General features: G+C 50.1%; 1 protein-coding gene across 5 annotated transcripts in view; it reads right to left on the bottom strand.

Moving 5' to 3' along the window:
• Positions 1-4: 4 nt before the first annotated feature.
• Plekhh1 (pleckstrin homology, MyTH4 and FERM domain containing H1) overlaps positions 5-23,306 on the bottom strand; it is a 46,390-nt gene continuing 23,088 nt past the window's right edge. For 4 of the 5 annotated variants that reach the window (XM_050158595.1, XM_050158592.1, XM_050158594.1 and 1 more), the window contains 23 exons: positions 22,549-23,303; positions 19,371-19,452; positions 18,767-18,858; positions 16,984-17,134; positions 16,672-16,799; positions 15,489-15,599; positions 14,369-14,455; positions 13,979-14,140; positions 13,051-13,131; positions 12,524-12,706; positions 11,856-11,964; positions 10,966-11,078; positions 10,034-10,210; positions 9,643-9,740; positions 8,770-8,947; positions 8,140-8,295; positions 7,059-7,159; positions 6,180-6,321; positions 5,150-5,292; positions 4,909-5,038; positions 3,119-3,205; positions 2,695-2,841; positions 5-2,245 (listed from right to left, as the gene is read on the bottom strand). In XM_050158595.1, the coding sequence (XP_050014552.1) occupies positions 2,090-2,245; positions 2,695-2,841; positions 3,119-3,205; positions 4,909-5,038; positions 5,150-5,292; positions 6,180-6,321; positions 7,059-7,159; positions 8,140-8,295; positions 8,770-8,947; positions 9,643-9,740; positions 10,034-10,210; positions 10,966-11,078; positions 11,856-11,964; positions 12,524-12,706; positions 13,051-13,131; positions 13,979-14,140; positions 14,369-14,455; positions 15,489-15,599; positions 16,672-16,799; positions 16,984-17,134; positions 18,767-18,858; positions 19,371-19,452; positions 22,549-23,303 (3,569 nt within the window). In that variant the 3' untranslated portion in view covers positions 5-2,089. Of the gene's footprint in view, positions 2,246-2,694; positions 2,842-3,118; positions 3,206-4,908; positions 5,039-5,149; positions 5,293-6,179; positions 6,322-7,058; positions 7,160-8,139; positions 8,296-8,769; positions 8,948-9,642; positions 9,741-10,033; positions 10,211-10,965; positions 11,079-11,855; positions 11,965-12,523; positions 12,707-13,050; positions 13,132-13,978; positions 14,141-14,368; positions 14,456-15,488; positions 15,600-16,671; positions 16,800-16,983; positions 17,135-18,766; positions 18,859-19,370; positions 19,453-22,548; positions 23,304-23,306 lie in introns of those variants that run through there. The other variant, XM_050158596.1, reaches the window with a different exon arrangement.

Below are 23,306 nucleotides of genomic sequence, written 5' to 3' on the forward strand. Positions count from 1 at the left end.
GGAATTGCTGGTTCACTGACAGCTTTTTATTGATAGGCGTACACAGCACTGCAGCCATGGGTGTCAAGCACATTAGTACCTTTCTGTTACTCGGTATTTTCTATTGCTTCAAAAGCTGCTGGGACCAAGAGGGCTTAGATGAAAAGTCAGAGAGTTCATGTTGGTTCCCAGACATGGGACTGTCACATTAAAGAATTAAGAAGCCAGTTTACAGAAGCCTTTGTTTCTAAGGCAGTTTCTGGGATTCCTAGAGATCAGGAAGGAGAAAGGGAGCTGGGCTAGGCAGTGCAGGCCTTTAATCCCAGCACTTGGAAGGCAGGTGGCTTTCTGAGTTTTTGGCCAGTCTGGTCTCCATATTGAGTTCCGGACAGCCAGGACTTCCTAGTGAGGTCCTGTCTAGGAAGGGAAGAGGAAGGGGAAGGTGAAGGGAGAAGGGAAGGGAAAGGAAAGGAAAGAAAGGAGAGGAGAAAATTTAAAGAGAAAAGGAGGCAGCAAATCTGACCTCCAAGTCTATTACAAATAGTTCCATTCTTTGTAACTCTATTACAGAACAAAAACAACCCTAGAGTAGACCACATCCTTTTGGGCTTTAAGGGCCCCTTGGAATGTGGCCCACTAGAACTGCATTTTCTGCCTTTGACACTAGCCTGGAAGGAGTTGTCAGGACCCGAGAGTGATGAGACGTGAGGTAGACCTGTGTCCACTAGAACCCCAGGACCCAATTCTGGGGCAGGAGTTGACATTGGGACAGAAATGGCTCCTGCCTGTCAAGCGTGTTTAGGCCTTTGTAAAGTCATGTTTGTCAGTCCAGAGGATGAGAAATGAAAGATTATAGCAGCTGAGCCATTCTGACAAACTAATTTGTAGTGTGCAATAAACACATTGTTGGGTTAAAAGCTTATTTCCTGGGTGTTGTTCCTATCCCCTTGACCATGTTACTGAAAGATGATAGAACTACCTTAGAGCTATACAATAAACTTAGATTTTTTTTTATATGTTAGAAAATCAAAATATGAACTTGCAGTTTTTACTATTTTTTCGGGGGAAGGTGGAGATAAAGGTCATCTTCATCAAAATCAGAAAGTCTGGGTTGAAAGGGAGTATAATGTTCTCAGGAAGGCAAAAGTTGAAAAGAAACTTTGTACTTCCATATATTACTAGGGCAAATATATATAGCTCCTGTACTTCCAATTAATTCTCAGAAGATAGCTACCAGAAGTGTTGGTGAGCAATCCAGGCATTCTGGGAATGGGGGTGGGGTCTTTAGTGTTTTGATGTGTTGTCTCCTGGCCTCATACAGCAGCAACAAGCAAAAGTCACATGCTTGGTCTTTCAGAGGGTGGAGAGACGACTACCTCTTCCTTCAGTAGTGAGCACAGCCTTCACTAAACCCTGGTGGGCCTTAAAATGACACAGGGAGGGTGCAGACTGGATCTGTCCCTGCCTGTGCTAGTCCAGTGTGAGAGAAAAAGTTTGCATCTTAACAGGAATAGTGTGCTGTCCTGAGAAGATTAGAGCTGCAGCCCCAGTAGGAGCATAGCAAATGCCTCCTCACCAGTAGGGGGAGGCTTGTCATTTTTCTCCAGTTCTGTCAGTCTTTCCATCTGGGAAAGTTGTCCAGTTTCAGAGATTTGTAGACATTTGCCAGAACTTAGGTGAATTAGGAATTTTAGTCCTATTTTGTTCAGGGATATTCAGAAAACTTCAAGTATAAGCCCCCACATAAGGACCACGTACAATATAAAAAGATGAGCTTCCCTGAGTATCAGTGCAGAAGCCCCAAATACAGTACCACTGCCCTTGTAACGATGGGCCATCCCTGTCTCAGTCTAGAATCAGGTAGCATCCAGAGTCAGTATTCTTGTAAAAGAAATAGTAAGTGGTTTTGATGTTGGGTCTGGATTTTAAAATGCTGGGCCTTGAAAGATAAGGCACTTAAAGAGCACAAAGGCTTCAGAGACCCTGAAGTACACATTTCACAGAATAGGTTCGGAAGGGGCCGTTAGGCCCATCACAGTAGTAGCATGCTCCAGGACACACTCTAATCCCAGAGGCACCAGTGGTGGCAGGGGTGGGGGAGGAGGAACGTTCACAGCAAAGCTGGCCCCTTAGTGCAGGAAACAGAAGCAAAGAGCTGTCCGTCCAGGTCTCGGGGCTGGCGGGTTGCAGGCAGCTTGGTGGATAGGTTCACAGTTGCAGAACAGTGGTTCATGTAGCTGGCGATCATGAAGGTAGCTTCTGTGATCTGAGGTCAGAGAAGTGAAGAAATTGAACTAGCCTTGTCTTGAATGCTGAGTTTCTCACTGGCTCTAACATTGGGTACACACATAGCCTTCCTGGGCTTTTGCTGCTTTCTCTCTTAAACTGCTCATTCAGGAGAAAAGCCCGAAAGAGATTAGTGTGATGTTTAGAGGTCAGTGTACAACAAATGTACCTTTGTTGGCCTGAGAGTCTCTGAGGTGCACAGTCCCCTCCTGAAGAAAGGAGGAACAACGGCTGAATCAGGTAGTCCTACCAAGTACCAGCTCAGTAGTGAGATGGACATGCTACCCCACCTGAACCCTTTGGGATGCTGATCACACACCAAGGCCAACAATTGTATTTGGGGCAGAACCTTCCCAAAGTTTTCTCTAAGCACCAAGCTTACTATATTACACCAGGCCAGAGTAAATTGTTAATAGCTGTCAGACCCACCTTGGGAGCAGGCATTTGGAAGACCAACTTGTCAATATGGCTTTTTCCAGAGCTCTGGTCTGGAATGGATCTAATCACAAGCATGAAGTCATCCCTGCAGCCACCAAACGTTGTCACTGAAGAGTAGGGATAATTGATGTTCACTTGCTGTGGAAAGGAGCCAGTTGAGTTCAGGGGAAATTCCATACCTATTTCTTCTAGACATAGGGAGCCTTTACCAGGAAGGGAGAATCCCAAAGATGGTGATAATTTGGAGAGTTAAATCCTGATATCTGTAAGTAAGTTGTATCTAGACTATAGGACAGCATTTCTGGGACAGAGGTTAGAAAGAGGAGGACTATGGCCAGTTCAGGCCTCTAAGTCCAGAGCAGGGGAGATAAGACAGGTGTTTAAGAAGGGTAGAACCAGCCTTTCCCTCGCATACCATAGTGTGGTGGTCCAGGATGCTGACACCATCCTCATTCACAGCAATCCACACCAGAGTGCTCTCCTTAGAAGACAGCTGGGCAGGCTGCAGAAACAGAAAAAGCCCATCAGACCCACAGTTAGAGATTCTGAACCTAAGTACATTCTGAGAAAGAAGGTATGTCCAGAGGGACGGGCAGTCACATCATCGTGGAAAGCAGAGAATAACATTTATACAGCACAGGAATGCTGTGGCAGGAGGCATTTGGCCCTGGGGCTCTGCCATCCAACACCTGAAAGGTGGAGAGCTCCGAGTAGTAGAATACAGGCCGACCTAGGGGCTGGTGTGTAGCTCGGTTGGTAGACAGTTTCTCCTGCTCCCCAATCTCTCACAAGCAAAATACATCTCGCTTTAGCCAATTTCCTTGGGACTATAAAAGAAATAGGAATACAAGAGGGCAGTGGGATGGGCTTTAGGTCCTTTCAGTGAGTTTGTGACTATTCGGTAGCCATTTCCTGGGTGTTTCTTTGAGGGCTACAGTGAAGTGCTCCAGGCATCTCTCTACCTAAAACCCTGGGGGGAAGAGAAGACAGATATCCTTTCTTTGAAACCTTTTCCAACCTTCCAGGCCAGTGGCATTCTATTTATAATACCACTGTACTTTTACTGCACGGCCCCTGTGAACATTTGTGCGCATATACAGACACACACAAAGGCTGGAGGTATAGCTTAGGGGGCAGGAGTATTCTTAGCATTGTGCAAGGTCCTGGTTTGGTCCCCAGCATATCCCCAAAATTAAACAGGAGATTAATGTTGCTCAGAAAGATTGAAAAGTGAGTATGAAGAACAATGCACAACTCCCGAGGGTTCTGTTCCCACTCGCTTGAAAGCCTCCTAAAGGCCAGGGACTGGTCTGTTCATTTCTTTAAAACATTTTTTAAAATTTATATTTAATATGTATGGTTGTTTTGCCTACCTGTATGTCTGTGTACTACATGTGTGCCTGTATCCAAGGAGGCCAGAAAAGGATGTTGGATCCCTGAGACTGGAATTACAGACAGTTGTGAGCCACCATATGGAGGCTGGGAATCAAACCCAGGACCTATGGAAAAGCAGCCAGTGCTTTTTAACTGCTGAGCCATCTCCCCAGCCCTTGTTCATTTTTGTAACTTTAAACAGCTAGCACTAGAAATAGTATATATTCAACAGTCTATCTGTATATGCTATGTAGATGAGTGGATGTCCATTTTCTGATCTGTAGCTGCAGTGATCAGAACCTAGATCCAGTCTCAATGTCTGATTATAATGTCTGGTCACAGGGTAATGCCTGTGATTATCTGCAAAGTTCATGCATACCAGACACCTACTGAGGAAAATGTCCAACTGAAATTACTGTTTGCCTCCTGGCCTTCGTGTTGAGGTGAGAGTTACTTGTCTGAGTAATCTGATTCCCCTGGGTGGTCCATCTCTCTCACTTTTGGCCTTTTGGGTGGCCACTAGAGATGAGTTTGTTTAGGTTATACACTGCTTTGTCCTTTCAGACTTCGGTCTGAATCCTCGTGTGAATTAGTTGAGCTTGTCTTTGCAGCAGAGGCACTGGCGAGTCAATAAAGGAAGCATGAAGATAAACAATGAATTATAACTCCACGGTAGACCATGGAACTCTGGAGCAGCCAGAGTGGGGGAGATGGCAACTCCTAGGGTTTGATAGTGAGGTGGGGGCTGCAGACCAGACTGATGGACATATGAGCAGAGAAGGGAGAAACAGCATTCTGGGGGGTTGGGTAATTCCTTTTGCTGTCACTCACCTGAGCAGCAAAGAGCTTAGCACCAAAGAGAGGCCATTTCCGAGCCACAGTCAGGTAGATGCGGATGCATTCAGCAGGGGAGCAGCCTTGTAATGCTGCCCACTTGGTGGCCATCGTATCTGCCAGGTGCCTGGTTTGAGTGGACAGAAAGAAATGGTGCCGATGAAGTGCCCTCCTGTTTCCATCACAGCCCTGAGGTTTCCCCACAGGCTTCCTCTGTAAGACCTTGCCTCCAGCCTACCTCAGCTGCTCAGGGGGGGCTCCAATTCGATAGCGCTTTGGGTAAAACCTGTCGAGGACCTGCTGGAGGAGATGCTGAGATTTGGCAGGAGATGTACCTCCAGGACCTGGCAGGATAGGCTTCTCCAAGTCCCCGTATTCCACCTGAGGTAGAAAGAGTTAACAGTCACGAGTTTGAGGGGTGAAGGGGCTGCTGTTAGAGAGGTAAACAGCCCTTACCCATTATGCTGATCACATGACGATGGTAAGAATTTATCTATGCCTCATAGACATTAGGGAAACATCCATAGGGTCCTAATAAGATTGTCTAGATCAACTCTCACTTTTAGCTAAATGCTAGAAGGTGGAAGGTGCCTCAGACTACAGAGGACAGAAGAGGGCTTGATATCAGACAGCTAGCCCAAGCATCAGCTCTGCCACTTAGTTTTGTGTCTTTGTTCAAGTTATTTAAACTGAGTGTAAACTTCCTTCTCCTAAGTGGGGATGAAAACTACAGAGGCAAATACATCTGAAATATTAGCATGTGGCTTGCTACAGATATTGAAGATTATAATTACGAAGAGCTTGGAACCCATACTGGACTTGAGTTTATGCCAACTCTGCCTCAGCTCTCCAAATGCTGGGATTATATGTGTGTGCTACCACATCAGGAACCATGGAGGTGTCCTGGACAGCCCATGCCTAAAGAAATCACGCAGGAGAATCGTTCTGAACGTGTGCTCTTTCTAGTCTTCTACTTAGAATGTGGGGTAAAGTTTACCACGTGCATTGTGCCACATACAGTGCTCCTTTCCACACCCTGCAGGCAGGGAGGGAATCGTGTTCTCCACATACACATAAAAAACTGAAGCACTAAGAAGTGACTTGACCAGGCTCTCACGCTGGAAGAAGACTGGGACTTAAGGCCAGTTTTTCAGTTCCCAGTCCCATTCTGCACACAGCCTGTGTGCGGTGAGCGAGGAGTCCCTTCTCTCTAGCGCAGAACCCTTCCTGCTGCCTCAGGATCTGCAGTCTTCTGTAAGGTCTCTCACCTGGGCCATCAAGGCAGCCATTTCAAGAGCCAGCTCCTTGGTGACGGGAAATCTTCCTGCCACAATTTCTCCACTTGTTTGGAAGGCAAGTAACAGCCGCTCTCGCTCAGTCTCCCCTTTGACTTGACTTCGAAAGTATAGCCTATAGGGAAGACAGGAAGAAGCCAGGTCTCAGCTGGCACCCCACACAAGAATGAGAAAGCTTTCTCTGCATCTTTACCTTGATCCCTACAGTGAAGATAACTGTTTATGCCATTTGTCAGCCTCTTTTCTACTACCCAAGAAATTCGTAGCCAAGTCTAACCTCACTGTGGGCATGCAGGTCTCACCCACAGCAACAGGAGTCAGTTCTGAACAAACCACTAGACTTACTGCACTTTGCATGAGGAATCTGGTGCCTAGAATCAGAACTTGTTAAGGGTCTGACTGAGTTAAGACTCCAAGAGACTGATGGAAATTATTTGCCTGGAGACATACTAGATTAGATCTCTCCTGTTTAAATTGGAAGAAGTACTTGTGTATGTCCTGAAATACAGGAAAATTTTATTCCTGGCTTTAAGTATCTGGTGCTTACACAAAACTGTACCCTCACATAAGGTGACATATAGCCATCCCATGACATTGGTATGGTTTTGTGGCATGTGTGCATACACATGTCCACGAGGTAGTACAGAGAAGGCTGAAAGAACATCTGAGCTACCAGGGTCTCATTAGGGATCAGGAGGGTGGCTAGCCTGCAACCACCTGATGACTGCCACTTAGAGTGGTAATTATAGGCCCCTCTGCCTTATTGGGGCAAGCCATTATGTTTGGGAGGTGATGAACTGGTGCCCAGGGGCAGCCCTCATGTGCACCCCACCCTCAGGCGGCTCCCAGGACCTGTTCTTATACATCAGCTTCACGACGCGTGTCCCACCCTCAGACTTTCCTGGGTGCAGCTCCTTCAGTGTTTGTTCCCACTTGGAGATGGCATCACAGATCTTGAAGAGACAAAAGTCCAAAGTCAGAAAAGCCCCTTGTGAGGAGAATGAGGTTCAGCCAGAGCTGGATTCTGGCAGAGCTGAGTGAGGGTTCTATCCTTAGGAGGTGGCCCTCTGAAGCCCCAGACTGTCAGGATGGGAGGTGCCTACCAATTCCCCTTTGATGAAGAGGTAGATGGCACCATGGATGCAGTGAGCATCCAAGAAAGATTGTTGACTCATCGGTTTTGTGTGACCTCTTGGGAAACAAGGCCGGCCCCAGTTAAAACCCATGGCATCGTGGCTCCATTTCACTCACCATATTCTCCTTTCAATAAATATACCCAAACGCCTGCTGTGACCAGAGCCCATACCTTTACTAGAAAGATATGTGGCATTTTTTTTCATCACTGCTAAAGACTAGCCCTTCGTTCTAGAACAGCAAAGGAAGCAGATGCTGGAGCCAAATGTACCCATCCAGTGTGGCAGTACATTCCCACAAGTGCTTAATACCCTCATGGAACTAGCCCCACACCACCACACAGATCAGCTGTCTCTTTCAAAGGCTTTCACCTGCAGAGGTGCCATGAGGACCTGCCTCCCTAAACTATGGTTGAATCTATAACGTATACCATAAGCATAAGCAGACAGAGTATAGCTAGGTGATGGTGCAAGCATGACACCCACTGCAGGTGGGTGTTATAGCTGTTGACCTAAGGGGACAGATATAATTGGTGGCATGCTTGGCAGGGCCTCCTCGTCCTTACACTGAGATAAGAGGCTCTCCCCCTGAATGCTCCGTAGTCCCCTTAGGGAGACAAGATGATGAGGATCTTGGTCACATGTAGCTTTCCCTATATGCACAGATCCATTTTAGGATGGCACGGAAATGTTGGCCTGAAGAGATGGTCTTGGTCTCCACACCAGACAGGCCGCTGACAAGTTAGGCACACCCTGGATGAGTTCTATCTGTGTGTGTGGGGGGGGGGGGGAGTGCTTACCTTGACACGCCCTTGAAGACAGTGCTCCAGGTCTCTGCCAGAAGGATCGTCTGTGAAGAGGGCGAACCCAGACTGGGATGGCTTCCTCATGCCTGTCTCCTGGTTCAGCCGCTGGAGGAACTCATCAACTGTGGAGGAGCCATCAAAGCCAACCACCTGGAAATGGGGAGAGGCACCCTGAACCAGCAGACTTCCTGAGGGACTGTCACTGGGGGTGGCACAGGGTGAGTGCAGGAGGCCAAAGCCAGCTGGTTTCCGCATTCACATGCAGAGGAACCTGAGCCTGCTAACTGTAAACTGGACCTGGACAGGCCCAGCCGCTCCTTTACAGCCAATATTCTGGGGTTCCATCTCATCCTACTTTCTGGACCAGTGTTTCAGCTTTCATGTTCATGCAGTGGGGTCAGAAGTCCTACCTCTAAGGCACCAAATAGGATTCAGATACTTAGGGATTAGAGCTCCTTTCTCTATACCCACACTGATCATGGCACGCCACTTCAGATCTAGGCCCACCCCTTTTGTCCATGTGCCTATTAATCTGAAAGCCTACAAGGCTTAGCGCACTTAGAAGTATCCTGTGGGCAGTGCTATGGGAGGACTAGGGGTTGGGAGCATGCTCAGTGTCCTTACCTGATAGGTCCCGTTGGCAAAGTGCACGGGGATGCTGAAGGGTAACGAGTGGTGGAAGGGGTTCCGTAGCAAGATGGACACTACTTCCATACGTGACGGCCTGGCCTCCCGTTCCCCTGTCTGCAGGGTCCGCTCCACTGCTCGCTGGCAGTAGGTGGCATACTGGCCAGTTTCACTTCTAAAAACAGAGACTGGGATAGTAGGAATTCCTTTCTGTTGGCACGCTGAGGTGCATACCCAGACTTAGCTGGGATAAAAAGTAACTGGATGGGGTGTGGGGGTCTGAAACTGGTACAGGATGTTACTACATTTTTATTTCAGGGGGAGGCACACTGTGGAAGCCAGGGGACAAGTTGTGGGAACTGACTCCAGGTTGTCCCCTTGGCAGCAGTCACCTTTACCTACTAAGCCATCTTACCAACTGCAGTTTGTCCCTAAGGACTTATCTGCGGCACATGTCTGCCATGGGTATCTTCTTTTCTTGTTTCTTTCTTTACACTAGTACTAGGGATCGAACCCAGGGCCTTGTACATGCCAGGTAAGTGCTCTACCATTGAGCTACACCCCCATCCCCTCATAGATATCTCCCTGTATAAACTAGAAGAACACGGATAAACATTTGGAGATAATTTGGGATAGCATGGCTTCACATGAGACTCTTCCCAAAATACCCTAGAACACATGAATCGGTGTCCAAAGAAGCTAAAGTATGCTTGGGTCTCCACTGCTCATGTGTACACGGTGATGGGTGAAGTCTCTCAACCCCAAGCAAATCTGAGGGGATACGCAGTCAGTTCAATCTTGTCTTTCCCTCATCCCTTTGAAACATGGCAGCTCTAGTGTAGGAGGGACAGGAGAAATACTTTTGCTTACCTGGGGTCTGCATGACGTTGAAGCCGCTGTTTGACATACCAGAGGAAGTGATGCTGAGGCAGGAAGAGTGGGGCACACAGAGCCAAGAGCTGCCAGCACTGCCATGGAACACAGGCAGCATGGGATGAGTGCGGGCATCCTGCTCTTGCGGCCTTGAGCTACAAAACCCTCACTATTCTTTCTCCACACCAGAACCTCAACTCCCGTGTCAGGCAATGCCCAGGGTAGCAGTCACATTCTGACCATGCACAGATCAGACAGCCATGCTCAAGCAACTTGGCAGAAGCTGCCCGTGGGTGAGGATTGGAGAACACCTGCCCAGGCACCTGCTACCCCCTTGATCAGCTCTTAGAAATGGTTCTAGCCAGTGATGTCCCCAGCGTGTGCCCACCTGCATAAGAGAGTACTTCTGGGGCGGGCGGCAGCTGGTCTGCTTCATGAGCTGGCAGTAGATCTCACTCTGTAGCTCAGGGTGAACAAGGCAGACCTGCAGTGCTGTCTGCGCCAGGGACACATGGTAGTCCACCGAGGCAGCCTCCACAGGCACGTTGATGAAGAGCTGGCAGGACTGGGAGGAGGGGGACAGTGGGCACAAGGCAGGAGCACCCCATTGGTTTTTCCTGGGACATGCACTGGTGTAGCAGAGCCTCAAGGAAGATTCTAGTAGCCGGACAGTGGTGGCGCATGCCTTTGATCTCAGCACTCGGGAGGCAGAGGCAGGTGGCTAGCTAGCTCACTGACGAACATTGAAACAGCCCTTTCTGGAGGGAGCACTTTCTGCTCTTGAGGCTGACCGGCTAGTTCAGGGGCAGAATCTCCTTCTTTAAATGTAGTGTTTCCATTGCATAAGCATGAGAAAGCTGGGGAAGCACAGCCTGGCATTTAGCTCCAGGTCCTGCCTCTGCCTCCTGTGTGCTGCTGTGAATATGGACATTTAGCACACTAGCCCCTAGCAAGGTTGCTTTGGTTTGGTTTTTTGTTTTGTTGCCAGAAAATGCAGATGGGCACAAAGAAAACTAAACTAGGTCAGAATCTGATTCCTGCATCCAGGCCTTTTCTGTGGATACTTGAAGGAGGTGGCGGCTCAAGGGAGAGCTTTGGGGAGCATTTCCCAGAGCCCCAGAGCCTCCTCCTGGCCTGCAGAAGGGTTACATTCCTGCCATAGAGGGGTTCCTGTGGGACACTCTCTTCCTCTCCACAACCCTCGGGCCACCCCATAATCACTAGGTCTCCTGTGCTGGGATGGGCAGAGCTGTGCCAGGCAGAGCCCGAGCACATGTGGGCTCCAACAGCCAATAGGCCCGGACTCCACTCCCATGTTACCTTGAAGAGCTTGAGAGCCTCCGTCTGCAGGGCCTCGGAGGGCAGGGTGGTAAGGGAGGTACAGAGCCCATCTCGGCTGTAACACAGCATGGGGTGCCTCCAGAGCGGGGAGTCTGCATAGAGCACAGACCAGAGAGCAGTGGCAGTCACTCCAGAGAGAACTCGCCGCCTTCCCTACCAGCCCCAGCTTTGACTTGCAGGGAAGACAGTGGCTTAACTCTGGGAACCCTGGGTTTTTCTGGGTTGATCATCTACAGACCTAAGGCATGTAGGTGTGTACTGCAAACTGCACATTCCCTCACACGGCTGTTGAGGAAGGCGGCCAAAGCTTTGCTGAGGAGGCACAGCCGGGCCAAGCGGATAAAACTGTGAGAGCCCTGAGCACAAGTGTCTGCATGCAGGGACGGCCTTCCTTGCAGCATCGGGACAGACCGGCCCTCAGAGCAGTAATAAAGAGGTATGTGTGCTGTGTACTCTGGAGAGTTCATGAGGGCCCTGAGAATTAGCTGCCAAATAAGGACTCTCAGACATCCCAGGATTAGATTAGTCGGGTCCAAATTGAGGCTTCATATATTAACAAACTCTTAATTATAGATTAACCAGCTGCTGCCTCCCCTGCCTCCACCCCTGCCCCCGAGTCTTCTGCATAGCTAGCAAAGCTACAGATTAAACAGAGTAGAACATTTACCCAGGTGTCTGGAAAGTCAGATTCCCAGATTTCCTCACATACAGTGGTTCCCTCAGTGTTTTGGCCACAGACAGAGAGGCTCTGGAGCATGGGATGGGGGACTATACATACAGCTTAGGTATAGTAGTGCCCTCTACTTCTTGTCCTGTGTGCACCTTGCACTTCCCTTCAACCCAGGCAGTAATGGCCATGCTTGCCTTACCTGGGTCTCCCTCACCATCCATCAGTTTCCCAATGAGCTGCTCATAGACAGTGCCCACCTTGGCACTGCTGCCACCTGCAGCTACTGTGAGGTGGTAAAGCCATGTATCCTGGAAAAGGGCAAAAACAAGCAGATGCTAAGGGGGTAGGAAGGGTGGAGGCACGAGTCGGACATGTGGGAGGAGATGTAGCTCAGTGACAGAGCACTGGTCTATGTGTGAGTTCTGGGGCTCACTCCCGCCACTCCCCTGCAGGAAAACAGCTTGTAATTTAAGATGGGGACAGAGGTGTACACCTGTACTGACGTCAGAGCAAGAGTGGGAGGCTGAGACAGAGGGATCTCGAGCTCAAGGTTGGCCTGGGCTTATGAGACCTTGTCTAGGGGAAACAGAGGTGGACTATTACTAACCTGGCTAGCATGAGTCAGGAATAAAGACAGGATCAGGTGGGTCAGATGTAGGCCACATCTCCAGTCTGTGGCACTGTGTCATGCCCGTGATGGAGGGATGCTGGTCACTTGGAATGGACTCAATAGACAGTCAAGAGTAACATTCCTATCCAGCATCCAAGAAGAAATAAACTTGAATTTGGAAAGCTCAGGAGAACAGAGAGAGGGGAAATCAGAGCCCAGGTCCAAGCTAGGACATAAAGGCCCAGCTCCTCCCTTACCTTTTCATGCTTGGTGCCGATGAGGAGGTAGGTGGGGCTGTGCTCTGGGGGATGGATCACTAAGGTGCAGTGGGAGGAAAGCAGCCGTCTGGTTCCTCCAGCCTCATAGTCTTCGTCTGAGTCACAGGATCGATCTACTTCCTCTATGTGAGCATCCTGCACAGGTAGGCAGCCCAGGGGTCTCTGCGGACATGAGCCTTCCATGAATAGGCTAACAGGAGGACAGGGGAGTCTCCTTCTGAATGCTTAGGCTGGGTGGGGCTGGATAGCACAGACATGGACAGAGGGCAGGATGAGGAGGCGGAAGCTACAGCATTGCAGCCAGGCCAGAAGCAGAAGACTGTGCTGTGGAAAGTGCCAGCCGACTACACTGGTTATGATGCTGGTCACACGCCCTGGAGGAGTGGGGCAGCCGGCTCTGTATTTGGTTTAGGGTTTGGTGTGGTAGAAGGTAAAGCTGGGGGCTGCCGTCAGTGGCCTGCACCGTGCAGTTTGGAGGAGGCGCCGTTAGGAGGCTGATGAAATACCTTGTCCTCGTGGCTCCGGTAGTAGTAGAAGGTTTTCCCAACAAGGGCACACCAGACCAGCTTAGAGTGGCCATGCTTTACCTGTTAAGTGAAATGCCTTCATTAGAACCAGGACTCCAAAATAAACTCAGGCCTCGCCAAGACAGACCACAGGGAAGAGTACCAAACAAAGTCAGGGCTCCAGTCACAGTGACACTGCCACAGTATGTACCCTGTGGTAACCCAGCCACTACTGAGCCACTCAGGGACCTATGACCTGCCACTGAAAGATTACCCGCAAAATCAGAACGAGGGTATGGGAAGACCCTACTAGTTGGCACAGGCCAGAGCTGTAAGGATGCTGCAAGGTAAATAAAGACCCAGGTAGTCTGGAGCCTTAAGTAAGGTGCTCACAACGGAACAGCAACTGAACACTCACAGAGAAGAAGGGCAGGCTGATGGGAGGCAGAGGCTCAGAAGGAAAGAGTCTGAGCACCGAGCTTGCTGAGCACAGTAACCCACAGTAACTAACCCTGTGAGAGTGCTTCCTAGTTAACTTCTCTTTGCTGGGCGTAACTGGGGTCTCTGCTTCCAGGAAAACCCTAGTTAAAATGTCTTTAGGCAAACCTGGGATACTAGTCTTTGAATGGCGGTCACACTGGCTTTACCTAGGTCTTTTCTTTGTACCATTAGTCCTGACACAGCTAGTTACACTGTGGGAGGCAGTGACCAGTATCCTCAACATTAAGTAAAACATTTCTTTCCCTTCTGTCTCGAGAACAGTTGCTCTAAAAGTCCCCATCTCTGTTTCCAGAATCACCACCATCATTTTGTATGCTCAGACTGTGCTTGGGGGTCTACTGACTAAGCAGTTCTTAGAGAAAGATCATCATCTCTGGGCACTCCCATGCTTGGCTTCCATTACTTCCCTAGCCGATACACCTCGTACCTTGGTCAGCCAGCCCTTCACTGTAGGCTTGGTGCCCCCTGGACGCAGAGCTGGAGGCCCAGTGACCTGCACCTTCAGCAGGCTCTGTAGGACACGGATCCATTCTTCCAGGAGGCTGGGGGACTCTGCTGTTAGGTAGTAGGTTTTGTTCTCGGAGATGAGCTGTGGGGTGGAGTGGAGCGGGGCTGGATTAGAGTCAGTGAAAGACACAAATCCTTCAACCTGCTGTCCCTTCTTTTCATGCTCGCTCACAACCTAAGACCGTATCCACGTTTCATACTCCTGGTATGAAATCCTTCATTCATGCTTACTTTTGCCTGTCTTTGCTTCAGTCACAGTCCTATCCACACCATACTGCATCTAAAATCCAGCTGCTACAAGCAGGCTCACCTGAAATGTCTGTGCTCCTTCCCCTCGGACAATTTGGCAATGGGAGTTCAGATCCACTTGACCCTGAGGTTTGCGGATGACATCATTCTGCAAAGGAGGAGTAAGAAGGAGAGCATTGGAGTCTGGAGGCTTCTCAGATCATCATCATTTTTTTTTTTACTCCAAGTTATAGGTACAAAGTGGAAAGCGATTCCCATTCTGGCTATGGTACAATGAGTGACTTGTTCTAGATTCTTCTAGCAAAACAAAGTTGAAATTAGGAACATGAACTCCTCTAATGCAGGCCTCAAAAGATTTCAAAAAGGAGAGCGAGCCTCTAAAATCAGATCAGAAGCTACTAGGTTATTACTGATCTATAAAGCCACCATCCTCCTTTAACTGATCTATGTGTGGTGACGAGTGCCTACAGTCCCAGCTACTCTGTAGGACATGGCAGGAGGATGAGGCTGGTCTAGGCAACAGAGCAAGACACATCTCAAAAAGAAAACCAAACCAAACCTTTCTATTTGATCCTTATACCCACAGATATTAATTAATAAATTAAGGGGCATTTAAGCCACTATTAGCCTTTCCAGCATTACTACAGACATTATAATTGATAGTAGCATGCTTTTCAAGGAGAAACTTAGGTCCAGAATCCTTAACATGGAGCTAGAGAAAGCTTCAGCCAAGAAAACAGCTGCACAAGAGACAAATCCATTTTGCCCTCTTTATAACATGATGCTTGATTCTGCCAACCTAGTTCTCAACATTCAAGGCTCCTCAATTCCAGACAGTAGAGGAAAGAAGAGGAAGCAACGAATATTTCAGTTAGAACGATCCAGAAAGGGTAAAGACAGTCTGAGAACATCCTTTTACAAGGCCAGGCATAAGAAGAGATCAGTTCTGAAGGAAGAGGAAATTGCCAGCCAACTGGCCTAGGACTGCCTTGATAGCCTCCCCAGCTTGTTTTGAGAATAGGTGACCAGCTCAGAGTCCCCTGTGTGGCTCAGCACCTCTAAGGCCAGCCATGCTGCTAAGTCTTACATCTGGTAAGCCCCAGCCACACTGTCCGTCCTCCAGCTCTTATACAGTGTGGGTCTGGACTGTGGTCCCTGTGATTATGTCCTGGGGGGCTCACCGGAGACTTGTAGTACAGGATCTGTCCCTGTCTCAGGACAAACCAGCGCCTCTTCCATGTCTTCACCCGGCTCCCCATTTTCAGCAGGTAGCCTGACTTCTCCAGTGCCTCCTGAGGTAGAAAACAAGAAGGGAAGAGGGGACAGAGGGGGACGTCACATGAGGACCCTGTGGGATGGAAGGCAAGGAAGGAAAATGGAACAAAGGGAAGGTCACGGGAGGCACCTGGACGCCACTTAGGACAAAATGGTCTAGACCACCACTGTGTTGTTTTTTGTTAAGAAAAATTATTGACCACCTATGAGTGTTTATTTCTAGGCTCTGTACACTGATGAGATCCAGAGAGTTGAATACAGCGTGGCAATCCTACCACGGAGGGATCCCAGTGATGACTGGGGGAGGAGCACCTGGCCCACCACGAGAAGGCGGTGGATCAGGGCTGCAAGGAGGAGAGAAGCTGGCCAGGGAAGGCTTGGGGAAAGAGCAGCATCTAAACTAGCCTAACAGACCAGTGGTTCTCAACCTTCCTAATGCTGCGACCCTTCAATACAGTTCCTCATGTGCTGACCCCAACCATAAAATTATTTTGTTGCTACTTCATAACTGTAATTTTACTACTGTTAGGAATCATAATATAAACATCTGCCATGCAGGGTATCTGCATGAGGTATCTCCGTGAGACCCCGTCGCTCTACAGGAAAGGCCAGATTCTTTTACCAGGACCAGCTCGAGGAGGAAGGCCGTTCAAGGCATCCCAGGTGGGAGAAAGCAGACAGGTCTTTGAGCCACAGGCTCCCATTCATAAAACACAGCAATACCCATTAGGAGCATGAGGCAAACGAGACATGAGGCACAAGCCAGGCACTGAGGTAGCACCTGGCCTGCTAAAGCTTAACCGTCAGCTCACGGCAGCATCTGAGGGTCGGGGTGAAGATTAAACGGAACAGGTGCAACCCTCATGGGTCTAAGGAGCTCCCTGCACGTGGACTCATCTTTCTTCATCATGGGGTCTGTGCACAGCTGTCTCTGTGACACTTCTAGGGCCGCCTTCCCTCTACCATCTCTGGGTCCTTCTCTCTGGCTGCTTTCTGTGTAAGTGCAGAGGCCCAAGCAGCCTCCACTCAAGTCTGCTCCTACCCAATGCCCCTCCCCCATTCATACACAGGGCTATGTACTCTGCTCACCCCATCAGTGGAGTGCGATGACGTACGCTGGAGCTTGTGTTCAGGCTCTGAGTAGTCACTGTCCAGGGAGCAGGCATCAGGAGGGATGGCGTAGTCACCCTCAGAACTCAATGAGGACATGGAGACTCCTGGCCACAGAGGAAGGAATCAAGGCTGGGGTCCTACACCCCTTCCAAACACCCATATGGCCAGAAGATGTGAGGCTCCCATTACCCACTGGGATCTCCTGAGTCTGGAGCTGAGGGTAAAACTGGTAGAACCCTGGCAGAGACTGAGCAGGAAGAGACTGAGAGTCCCCTCTCCTCTGTGTACCTCTCTTGATGGCCCGGGGGCTGCCCAGTCCGCTGGTCTTCCTGTACTCAGAGCAGGGGAGTGACATCCGGAAACTCGCTTGAGAGCCGCAGTCGTCATCAGACCCAGAGGACTCATCCACAAAAGGCACACTGCTGATCTGCGTGGCTTTCTGCAAGACAGGCACCTCCCCAGCTACAGCTCAGGCTCCAAAACAAGCCCCGCCACACAACAGCTGTACCTAGCTGTGCCCATGCAGCCTGTCTGGGGAAACATGAGACTGGCACCCAGCCGAGGCACCGCTGACTAGACGGGAGTCCCAAGCAGTGTAGAGCCCCTTTCTGACCTCACTCCTGCAGTCTAACCTCCATGCTGCTTTGTGGGTCCCCCAACTTCCCTACCCCAACTTCTGTGGTTCCCCAGAGAGCTCCCATTTCTTCCACTAGGGGGCCAGAAAGCCAGGCCACAGGTCAAGTGTGGGACAGGACGCCGAAATAGGGACGCAAGACTAATACTTTCAGTGTTGTACGAGTGTGGCGGGAGCATGGCCCAAAGATGGCTCTAGTGCTGAGCATGGTGGCGCACGCCTTTAATTCCAGCACCCAGGAGGCAGAGGCAGGCGGATCTCTGAGGAGTTCAAGGCCAGCCTGGTTTATATGATGGCTTCCAGGCCAGCTAGGGATACACAACAAACAAAAAACTATTGGGACAAAGCATTTGAATGGACTACCGTTTTTGTTAGATCTTTTTTGTTGTTAATATTGTTGTTTGTTTTTTATAGTTCTAAAGATAGACCACAGAGCCTCACTCTTTCGAAGCAAGTGCACGATCACACAGCTACATCTCCAGCCCACAGCCCACAGTCCACAAAGCGCTTTTAGACAGTAATTTGGCAGAACCTATCAGAATCTAAACATTCACAGAACCTGCCCAGGAATTCTATCTCTAGACCTGTGTCCTCCAGAAACATAAAGTGCACAGGGTACGTACGCACAGTGGTGCTTATGGCCACTTTTACTTTAGAAAGAGACGGATATAACCTACTTCCAGTAAGCAGAGGGGACCCAAGCTAATTATAGTGCCGTCTGCCCCAGGGATAACACACAGAAGCCATGGAAGGGCAGGCTCACATGGTTAGGTGAGTAACCCAGTGTGCGTGTGTATGTTTGCGTGTGTGAAAGGACGAGAGTGACAGAGGAAGAGAGATGGAAGAAAGGAGAGCGTGTGTACAGGCACACGTGCACATCTGTAAACCTGCAGTTGCGTCAGACGGCCTACAGAATGAACGCCAGCGCGTTAATGATAGGAACTGGGAGGAAGCAACGTGAGAGAAATTTTTACTTTTGCTTTTGTGTTTTTATTCTTCTAAAAAAAAAAAGCATCAAGCATTACTAATATGATTTAACAATGAATAACAAGAGCTGGGAGTGTAGCTTAGTGTATAGCAGCTGCCTAGCAAGAGGGGGCCCTGGGTTCTAACTCAAGCACTGCAAACCAAACAAAAACTAATAGCAAGAAGATGAAGATATGCTGCAGTTACAGGCAAACCTCTTAGAACAGATTATAAATCATGACAAAATGATGGTGAGCAGTGCTCTTGTTACTGCCGAGCTTGTTACCCCCTGCAGTGCACTAATAAGCTTGTTTTCTTACACACACACACACACACTCATGGTGGGCTGAGCTGCCTGACTATGGTCACTGTGTGAAGACACCTGACCCTCCAGCCCCAATGCAGGCACTGCACTGGGACGAGGGGCTTCTCCTGATTGGGACAGCCCCTCTTGTCACGGCAATTTCTTACCCCCTTCAGTGCTGTGTAGACAGGCACAGTGACATTCTTGTAGATGAGGCCAGAGAAAGCTCCAGGGAATGTAAGGGCAGGAGGGCCTGAAGCTGGGGCGGGAAAAGAGGGAGGAGATGAACTCAGGAGGCAGCACTCAGCCAGAGGCTTGGGGAGGCAGAGAACGGGGCCAAAGCCTTCCCATCTCTTCTTCTGGCTTTCTGTTCCCTTGACTTCCTGGGGATCATGATCTCTATGGCTAAAGGCTCATCACAACAGAACCCAAGTGCTGCCCTTTAACCATCCGCTCTCCAGGAAGCTTGCACCATGTCCCGCTCTTGCTGGCGTGAGCTATGAATGCCTGTCTGTCATAGCAGATGCTATGGATGGTCAGCGACTCTGGAGCCAGGGGCTCAGGGCTCTCCCCGCCCATTTCAGTCCTGCAGGAGGCCAGCGCTACAAGGCGGAAGGCAGGACTTGAGGACCCTCCCTTGCTAGGTGGTAAACAGAACTGTACAACTCCCCCCTTCTAGTTCCAAATAGCCCTCACTGCCTGCTGTACCCCAGGGAATGAGAGCCAGATCCACCAAGGACATTTTTAGGCCCTCGGGTCCCCTGTACTCACCACAGCAGGCAGCGTCACTGCGGGACGACACGTCTGATGACAGCTGCATGCCTGATGTGGCCATCGCATAGATCCGGCTCTCCTGTAATAAAACGTCCCAGACAGTCAAGGACTGCTCACCCCAGCCCCTCCCACAGTGGAAGAAAATCATGACTTGGGGTGAGCAGACCTGGGTTTGCCACCCAGGACAAGCTGGTCACTGGCTGAGGAATTTTAAGCAAGTTTCTTCATTTCTTAGCCCCGTTTCCCCCAGCTCTGAATATTACCGGCTTTTGAAGAGTCTGCTCAATGGAATCAAATAAAGTAGCTAGTTAATATAATTAATTAATTAATATAAGCACGTCATGCCTGGGACATAATCCACGCCCAGCAGATATTACTCCCTCTGGCCTCTACCCTTCCCCTTGAGGCAAAGGAGGTTTGAAGAGAGCTGGTCAGTAAACTCTCTCTCCATTTCTTGGATTCCTGCCTATTTTAGTGACCCCGGGGTCCCTGGGTCTCACCCCAGAGGCTGAGTGTTGACAGGGAGGGAGGGAGAGCCACAAGGATATAGATGTTTGTAATTCAGCTGTCTGAAGGCTAGGATGCATAGCTTCCTATGGTAGCAGGGTGCATGCCTTAGGCTTCCAAGGCCAACCACAAAGCTACTGTGGCCACAGGGCTCCAGAGCCCTAAATGTTCTGTAGAACAGAACATTCTTCTGCAGAAAATTCTGGCACTAACTATGCAAGCCCTTGGGTCTGAAGCGGATTCAAGGGGAAGAGCGTTTTGCTCCCAACGGCCAGAAGGCCTTTCCCAGGCTGCTCCAGAGCTGTTCGCTCACTAGCTCTCCAGTGAGTACAAAGGCCTCGCAGGCAACAGGTGAGTCACAGGGGCTGACCAGGAAAGTCAGCCATGCTGGACCAGAGAAGCAGCAAAGGGTCATGCTAGAAGGGACTGGGATGGATACCAGCCCTAGAGCAGCGCAGCTAGGGGTGGTGGGGAAGATATGCTGAGGTAACCGGAGCTATGGCAAGACAGGCAGAAGACAACAGAGAGACCCTCAGGTAGATACATCAAGTGCGGGGAGTAACTGGGCATAGATACCTCTGCCCATATCGATCATGAACTTACACCAAGGACAGGAAACAAAACTCAAGGTTGAGGGAAGAAGGTCAAACAAAAGACAGCTCTGTTGGACAAAGAGCACCAAGTGTCCCCTCAGGAAGCTGTTGAAAGGCTTAGAGAAAAAGCGGCACAAATGCGGAAGGCGGGTGGCACTAGTCCGCCAAGTACTTGCACTGAGAACGGCCTTCCCTGGATTTCAGGCCCTGCTCCTAACAGTTACTGCCCGGCTGGCCCTGCCTGAGGGAGACACCTGAGCTTCGTTAAGGAGCTTGGGTAAACTGTCTGTCTGTCTTTCCGTCAGGAGCGAGCTACAAAGGGGACGGAAAATAGGAGACGAATCCTCCTCAAACGGTACTGCTGATAATAGGGGTTCCCGGATGCCAGCAGAAACAGGGAGGTCAGACCTCACTCTGAGCCTTAACAGTGTCATCCTGGAGTACAGCTGATGATGGACCACATCTGGAGTCAATCTTGTTCCACACGCTACTGTGCCTCTTGTAACAACACACAGGCTGGCTTGCGGTCACAGTTAAGGGTACAGTTAAAAGGCTGGGTGCAGAGCCTTCTTGAACTAGCACTTCAAAAGGAGACCCGGGAGTGTGCTGCTGAAACTAGGGGCCTCCACCCCACTGAGAGTACCCCATTTTTCTCCTCTGCCAGGAGCAGAGAGTGTGCTGCTGAAGTTAGGGGCCTCCACCCCACCTGAGAGTATCCCACTTTCTCCGCGGCCAGGAGCAGATGTCCTTGCGCATCTGTAGGACTGGGCTTGATTAAAAGATTGGCCTATGTGCCCGTGTCCCCAGGGGCAGTGCGGCTACAGTGCTGGGGCTGTGCTTCAGGGGGCCAGACCTCTGCTGGAAGCCTAGAACCTTCACTACCAACATGACTTGAGAAGTGGCTGCAGTGTAGACAGCAGTTCCGATCTATCAAAGGGAGAGCTAGCTTCCAGTCCCTCAGACAGAGGAGACTATTCCCGAATGCCAGGCTCTGAGCCAGGCATCATGTCATCCTGACCTCCCACCTGTGAACCAGTAACACTCCGCCCTCCAGTGTTTATTTTAACCTTCATCGCAGATGTCAGACAAAGAAGAGGAACGGTAGAAAGAATGACCTCGTCCCCATCACCCGTCTTCACTCTGTAGTAATGTACGTCCAGTCTTATTTTATCTGGATTTCCCACCTCCATTCTAGACATCATGTCACTGTATAGAATGTCACCCATAAGGAAGCTAAGGCTGAGACAAAACCAGCAACAATGGTAGACCACTGACCATTTACACACACTGTTCACTACATATTTTAACTAATTATTTAGCACGTAGGGAGGTTTGTCTGCATGTATGTCTGTGCATCACTTGTGTATCTGGTACGTTCTGAGGAGGCCAAAAGAGGTCATTTGATCTCCTGAAACTGTAGTTAGAGACAGTAGTGAACTGGGACCATGTGCATGCTGGGCCTCAAACCTGGGTCCTCTGGAAGAGCTGAACCATCCCTCCATCCCCTCAATATACATTCAGTCCTCCCAGGAACCCCATCAGTAGGATCAGCAGGATGCCTCAGTAGGTAAAGACACTTGCCATCAAGCCCAACAACTTGAGTCAGATTTCTAGAATTTGCATGGTGGAAGAAGAAAACTGATTCCTACAAGTTGTCCTCTGACCTTCAGGTGGGCATCACGGCACACGAACCCCCCCCCCCCGCCCAATTTAAGTGGGAGTAAAGAGAGACCCCTACTATTCATCACCAGCACTCTCATGTTGGGCCGTGGGCTTAGTTACGTGCCCAGGTGTAGCCTGACCTAGGGCAGAGCTCTCCACTTCCACGCATGGTGCCTCAGAACCAAAGTGAGCTGAGGACATCACAAAGCACCCGTCACACGTCATGCACATGGCACACGTCATTTCAGATTCTGGCTCTGCCCTGCCTAGGTGCGTGGGTCAGGCAGGCCTGAGTACCAGCCCCCCACATGACCATGAGGAGGAGCCTGACCTCATGGGCCCTAAATAATCTCAGTGAAGACCACGCCTGTAGCTGGCTCTGTCCCCTGCCCAACCCTGATAAAGTCACTTACCCAAGATGGAAACCGGTGCAAGGGGGGTGTAGGTGGCTTGTTCTCCAGTTCCCCTTCTTCCAGTTCAGCTCTGGGGGGCTTTGGGCTCTCTCTTTCTTCCTGTTTCCCCGATGGAGGTGGTTCCTCCATCTCCATCTTCTCTGCTTCTTCCCGGGCTTTAACTCTGGCTTCAGACTTGGAGAAGCCAGATGAGGGGAGGGCTGACAGAGCCCCAATCTTAATGCTTACCACGTGGTTACAATGCCCAGGACCCACCTGGGGTTGACTATGGTGTCTTTTAGTCACTTGGAAGCTGTCCCGGGAATTGCTGGGAGCCCGCACCTTTGGCAGGGTCAAGCTACTACCAGGGCCAACTTCCCTGGTAGAGATCTTAGTCCCAGGGAATGTCCCTCCCTGAGCAATGAGCAGATCATCCCTGTAAGAAGCTGACCCATGTCTGGGGCTGCCAGGCTTCATGAACAGCTGGCTGGGCGAGCCCTCTCTTTGGAGATGAGATTTAAGGGTCTTGGCCTCTGCTATCTCCCCAGGGTAGACCATGCTGAAGTTCGAATCCTCAAGACTTTTGGCTTCCGATGCCGACTCCTTGTTCTGCAGGGTACTCAGAGGAGGTGCAGGCACAACCACCTTCGAAGTTTGAGTATGGGGATTACTGTCCTGCTCCACAGGCTGGGCTCTGGGTCCTGAAGGGACAGGACTTCCCTCTGGGGTTCCCTCGGGGACCACTAGCAACTTCTCTGAAGGTGTCATCCGAAGATCTG

Source organism: Alexandromys fortis, unplaced genomic scaffold, assembly GCF_014885135.2.
Source record: "Alexandromys fortis isolate MF-2015 unplaced genomic scaffold, M_Fortis_MF-2015_v1.1 scaffold_99, whole genome shotgun sequence".
Lineage (NCBI taxonomy): Eukaryota > Metazoa > Chordata > Mammalia > Rodentia > Cricetidae > Alexandromys > Alexandromys fortis.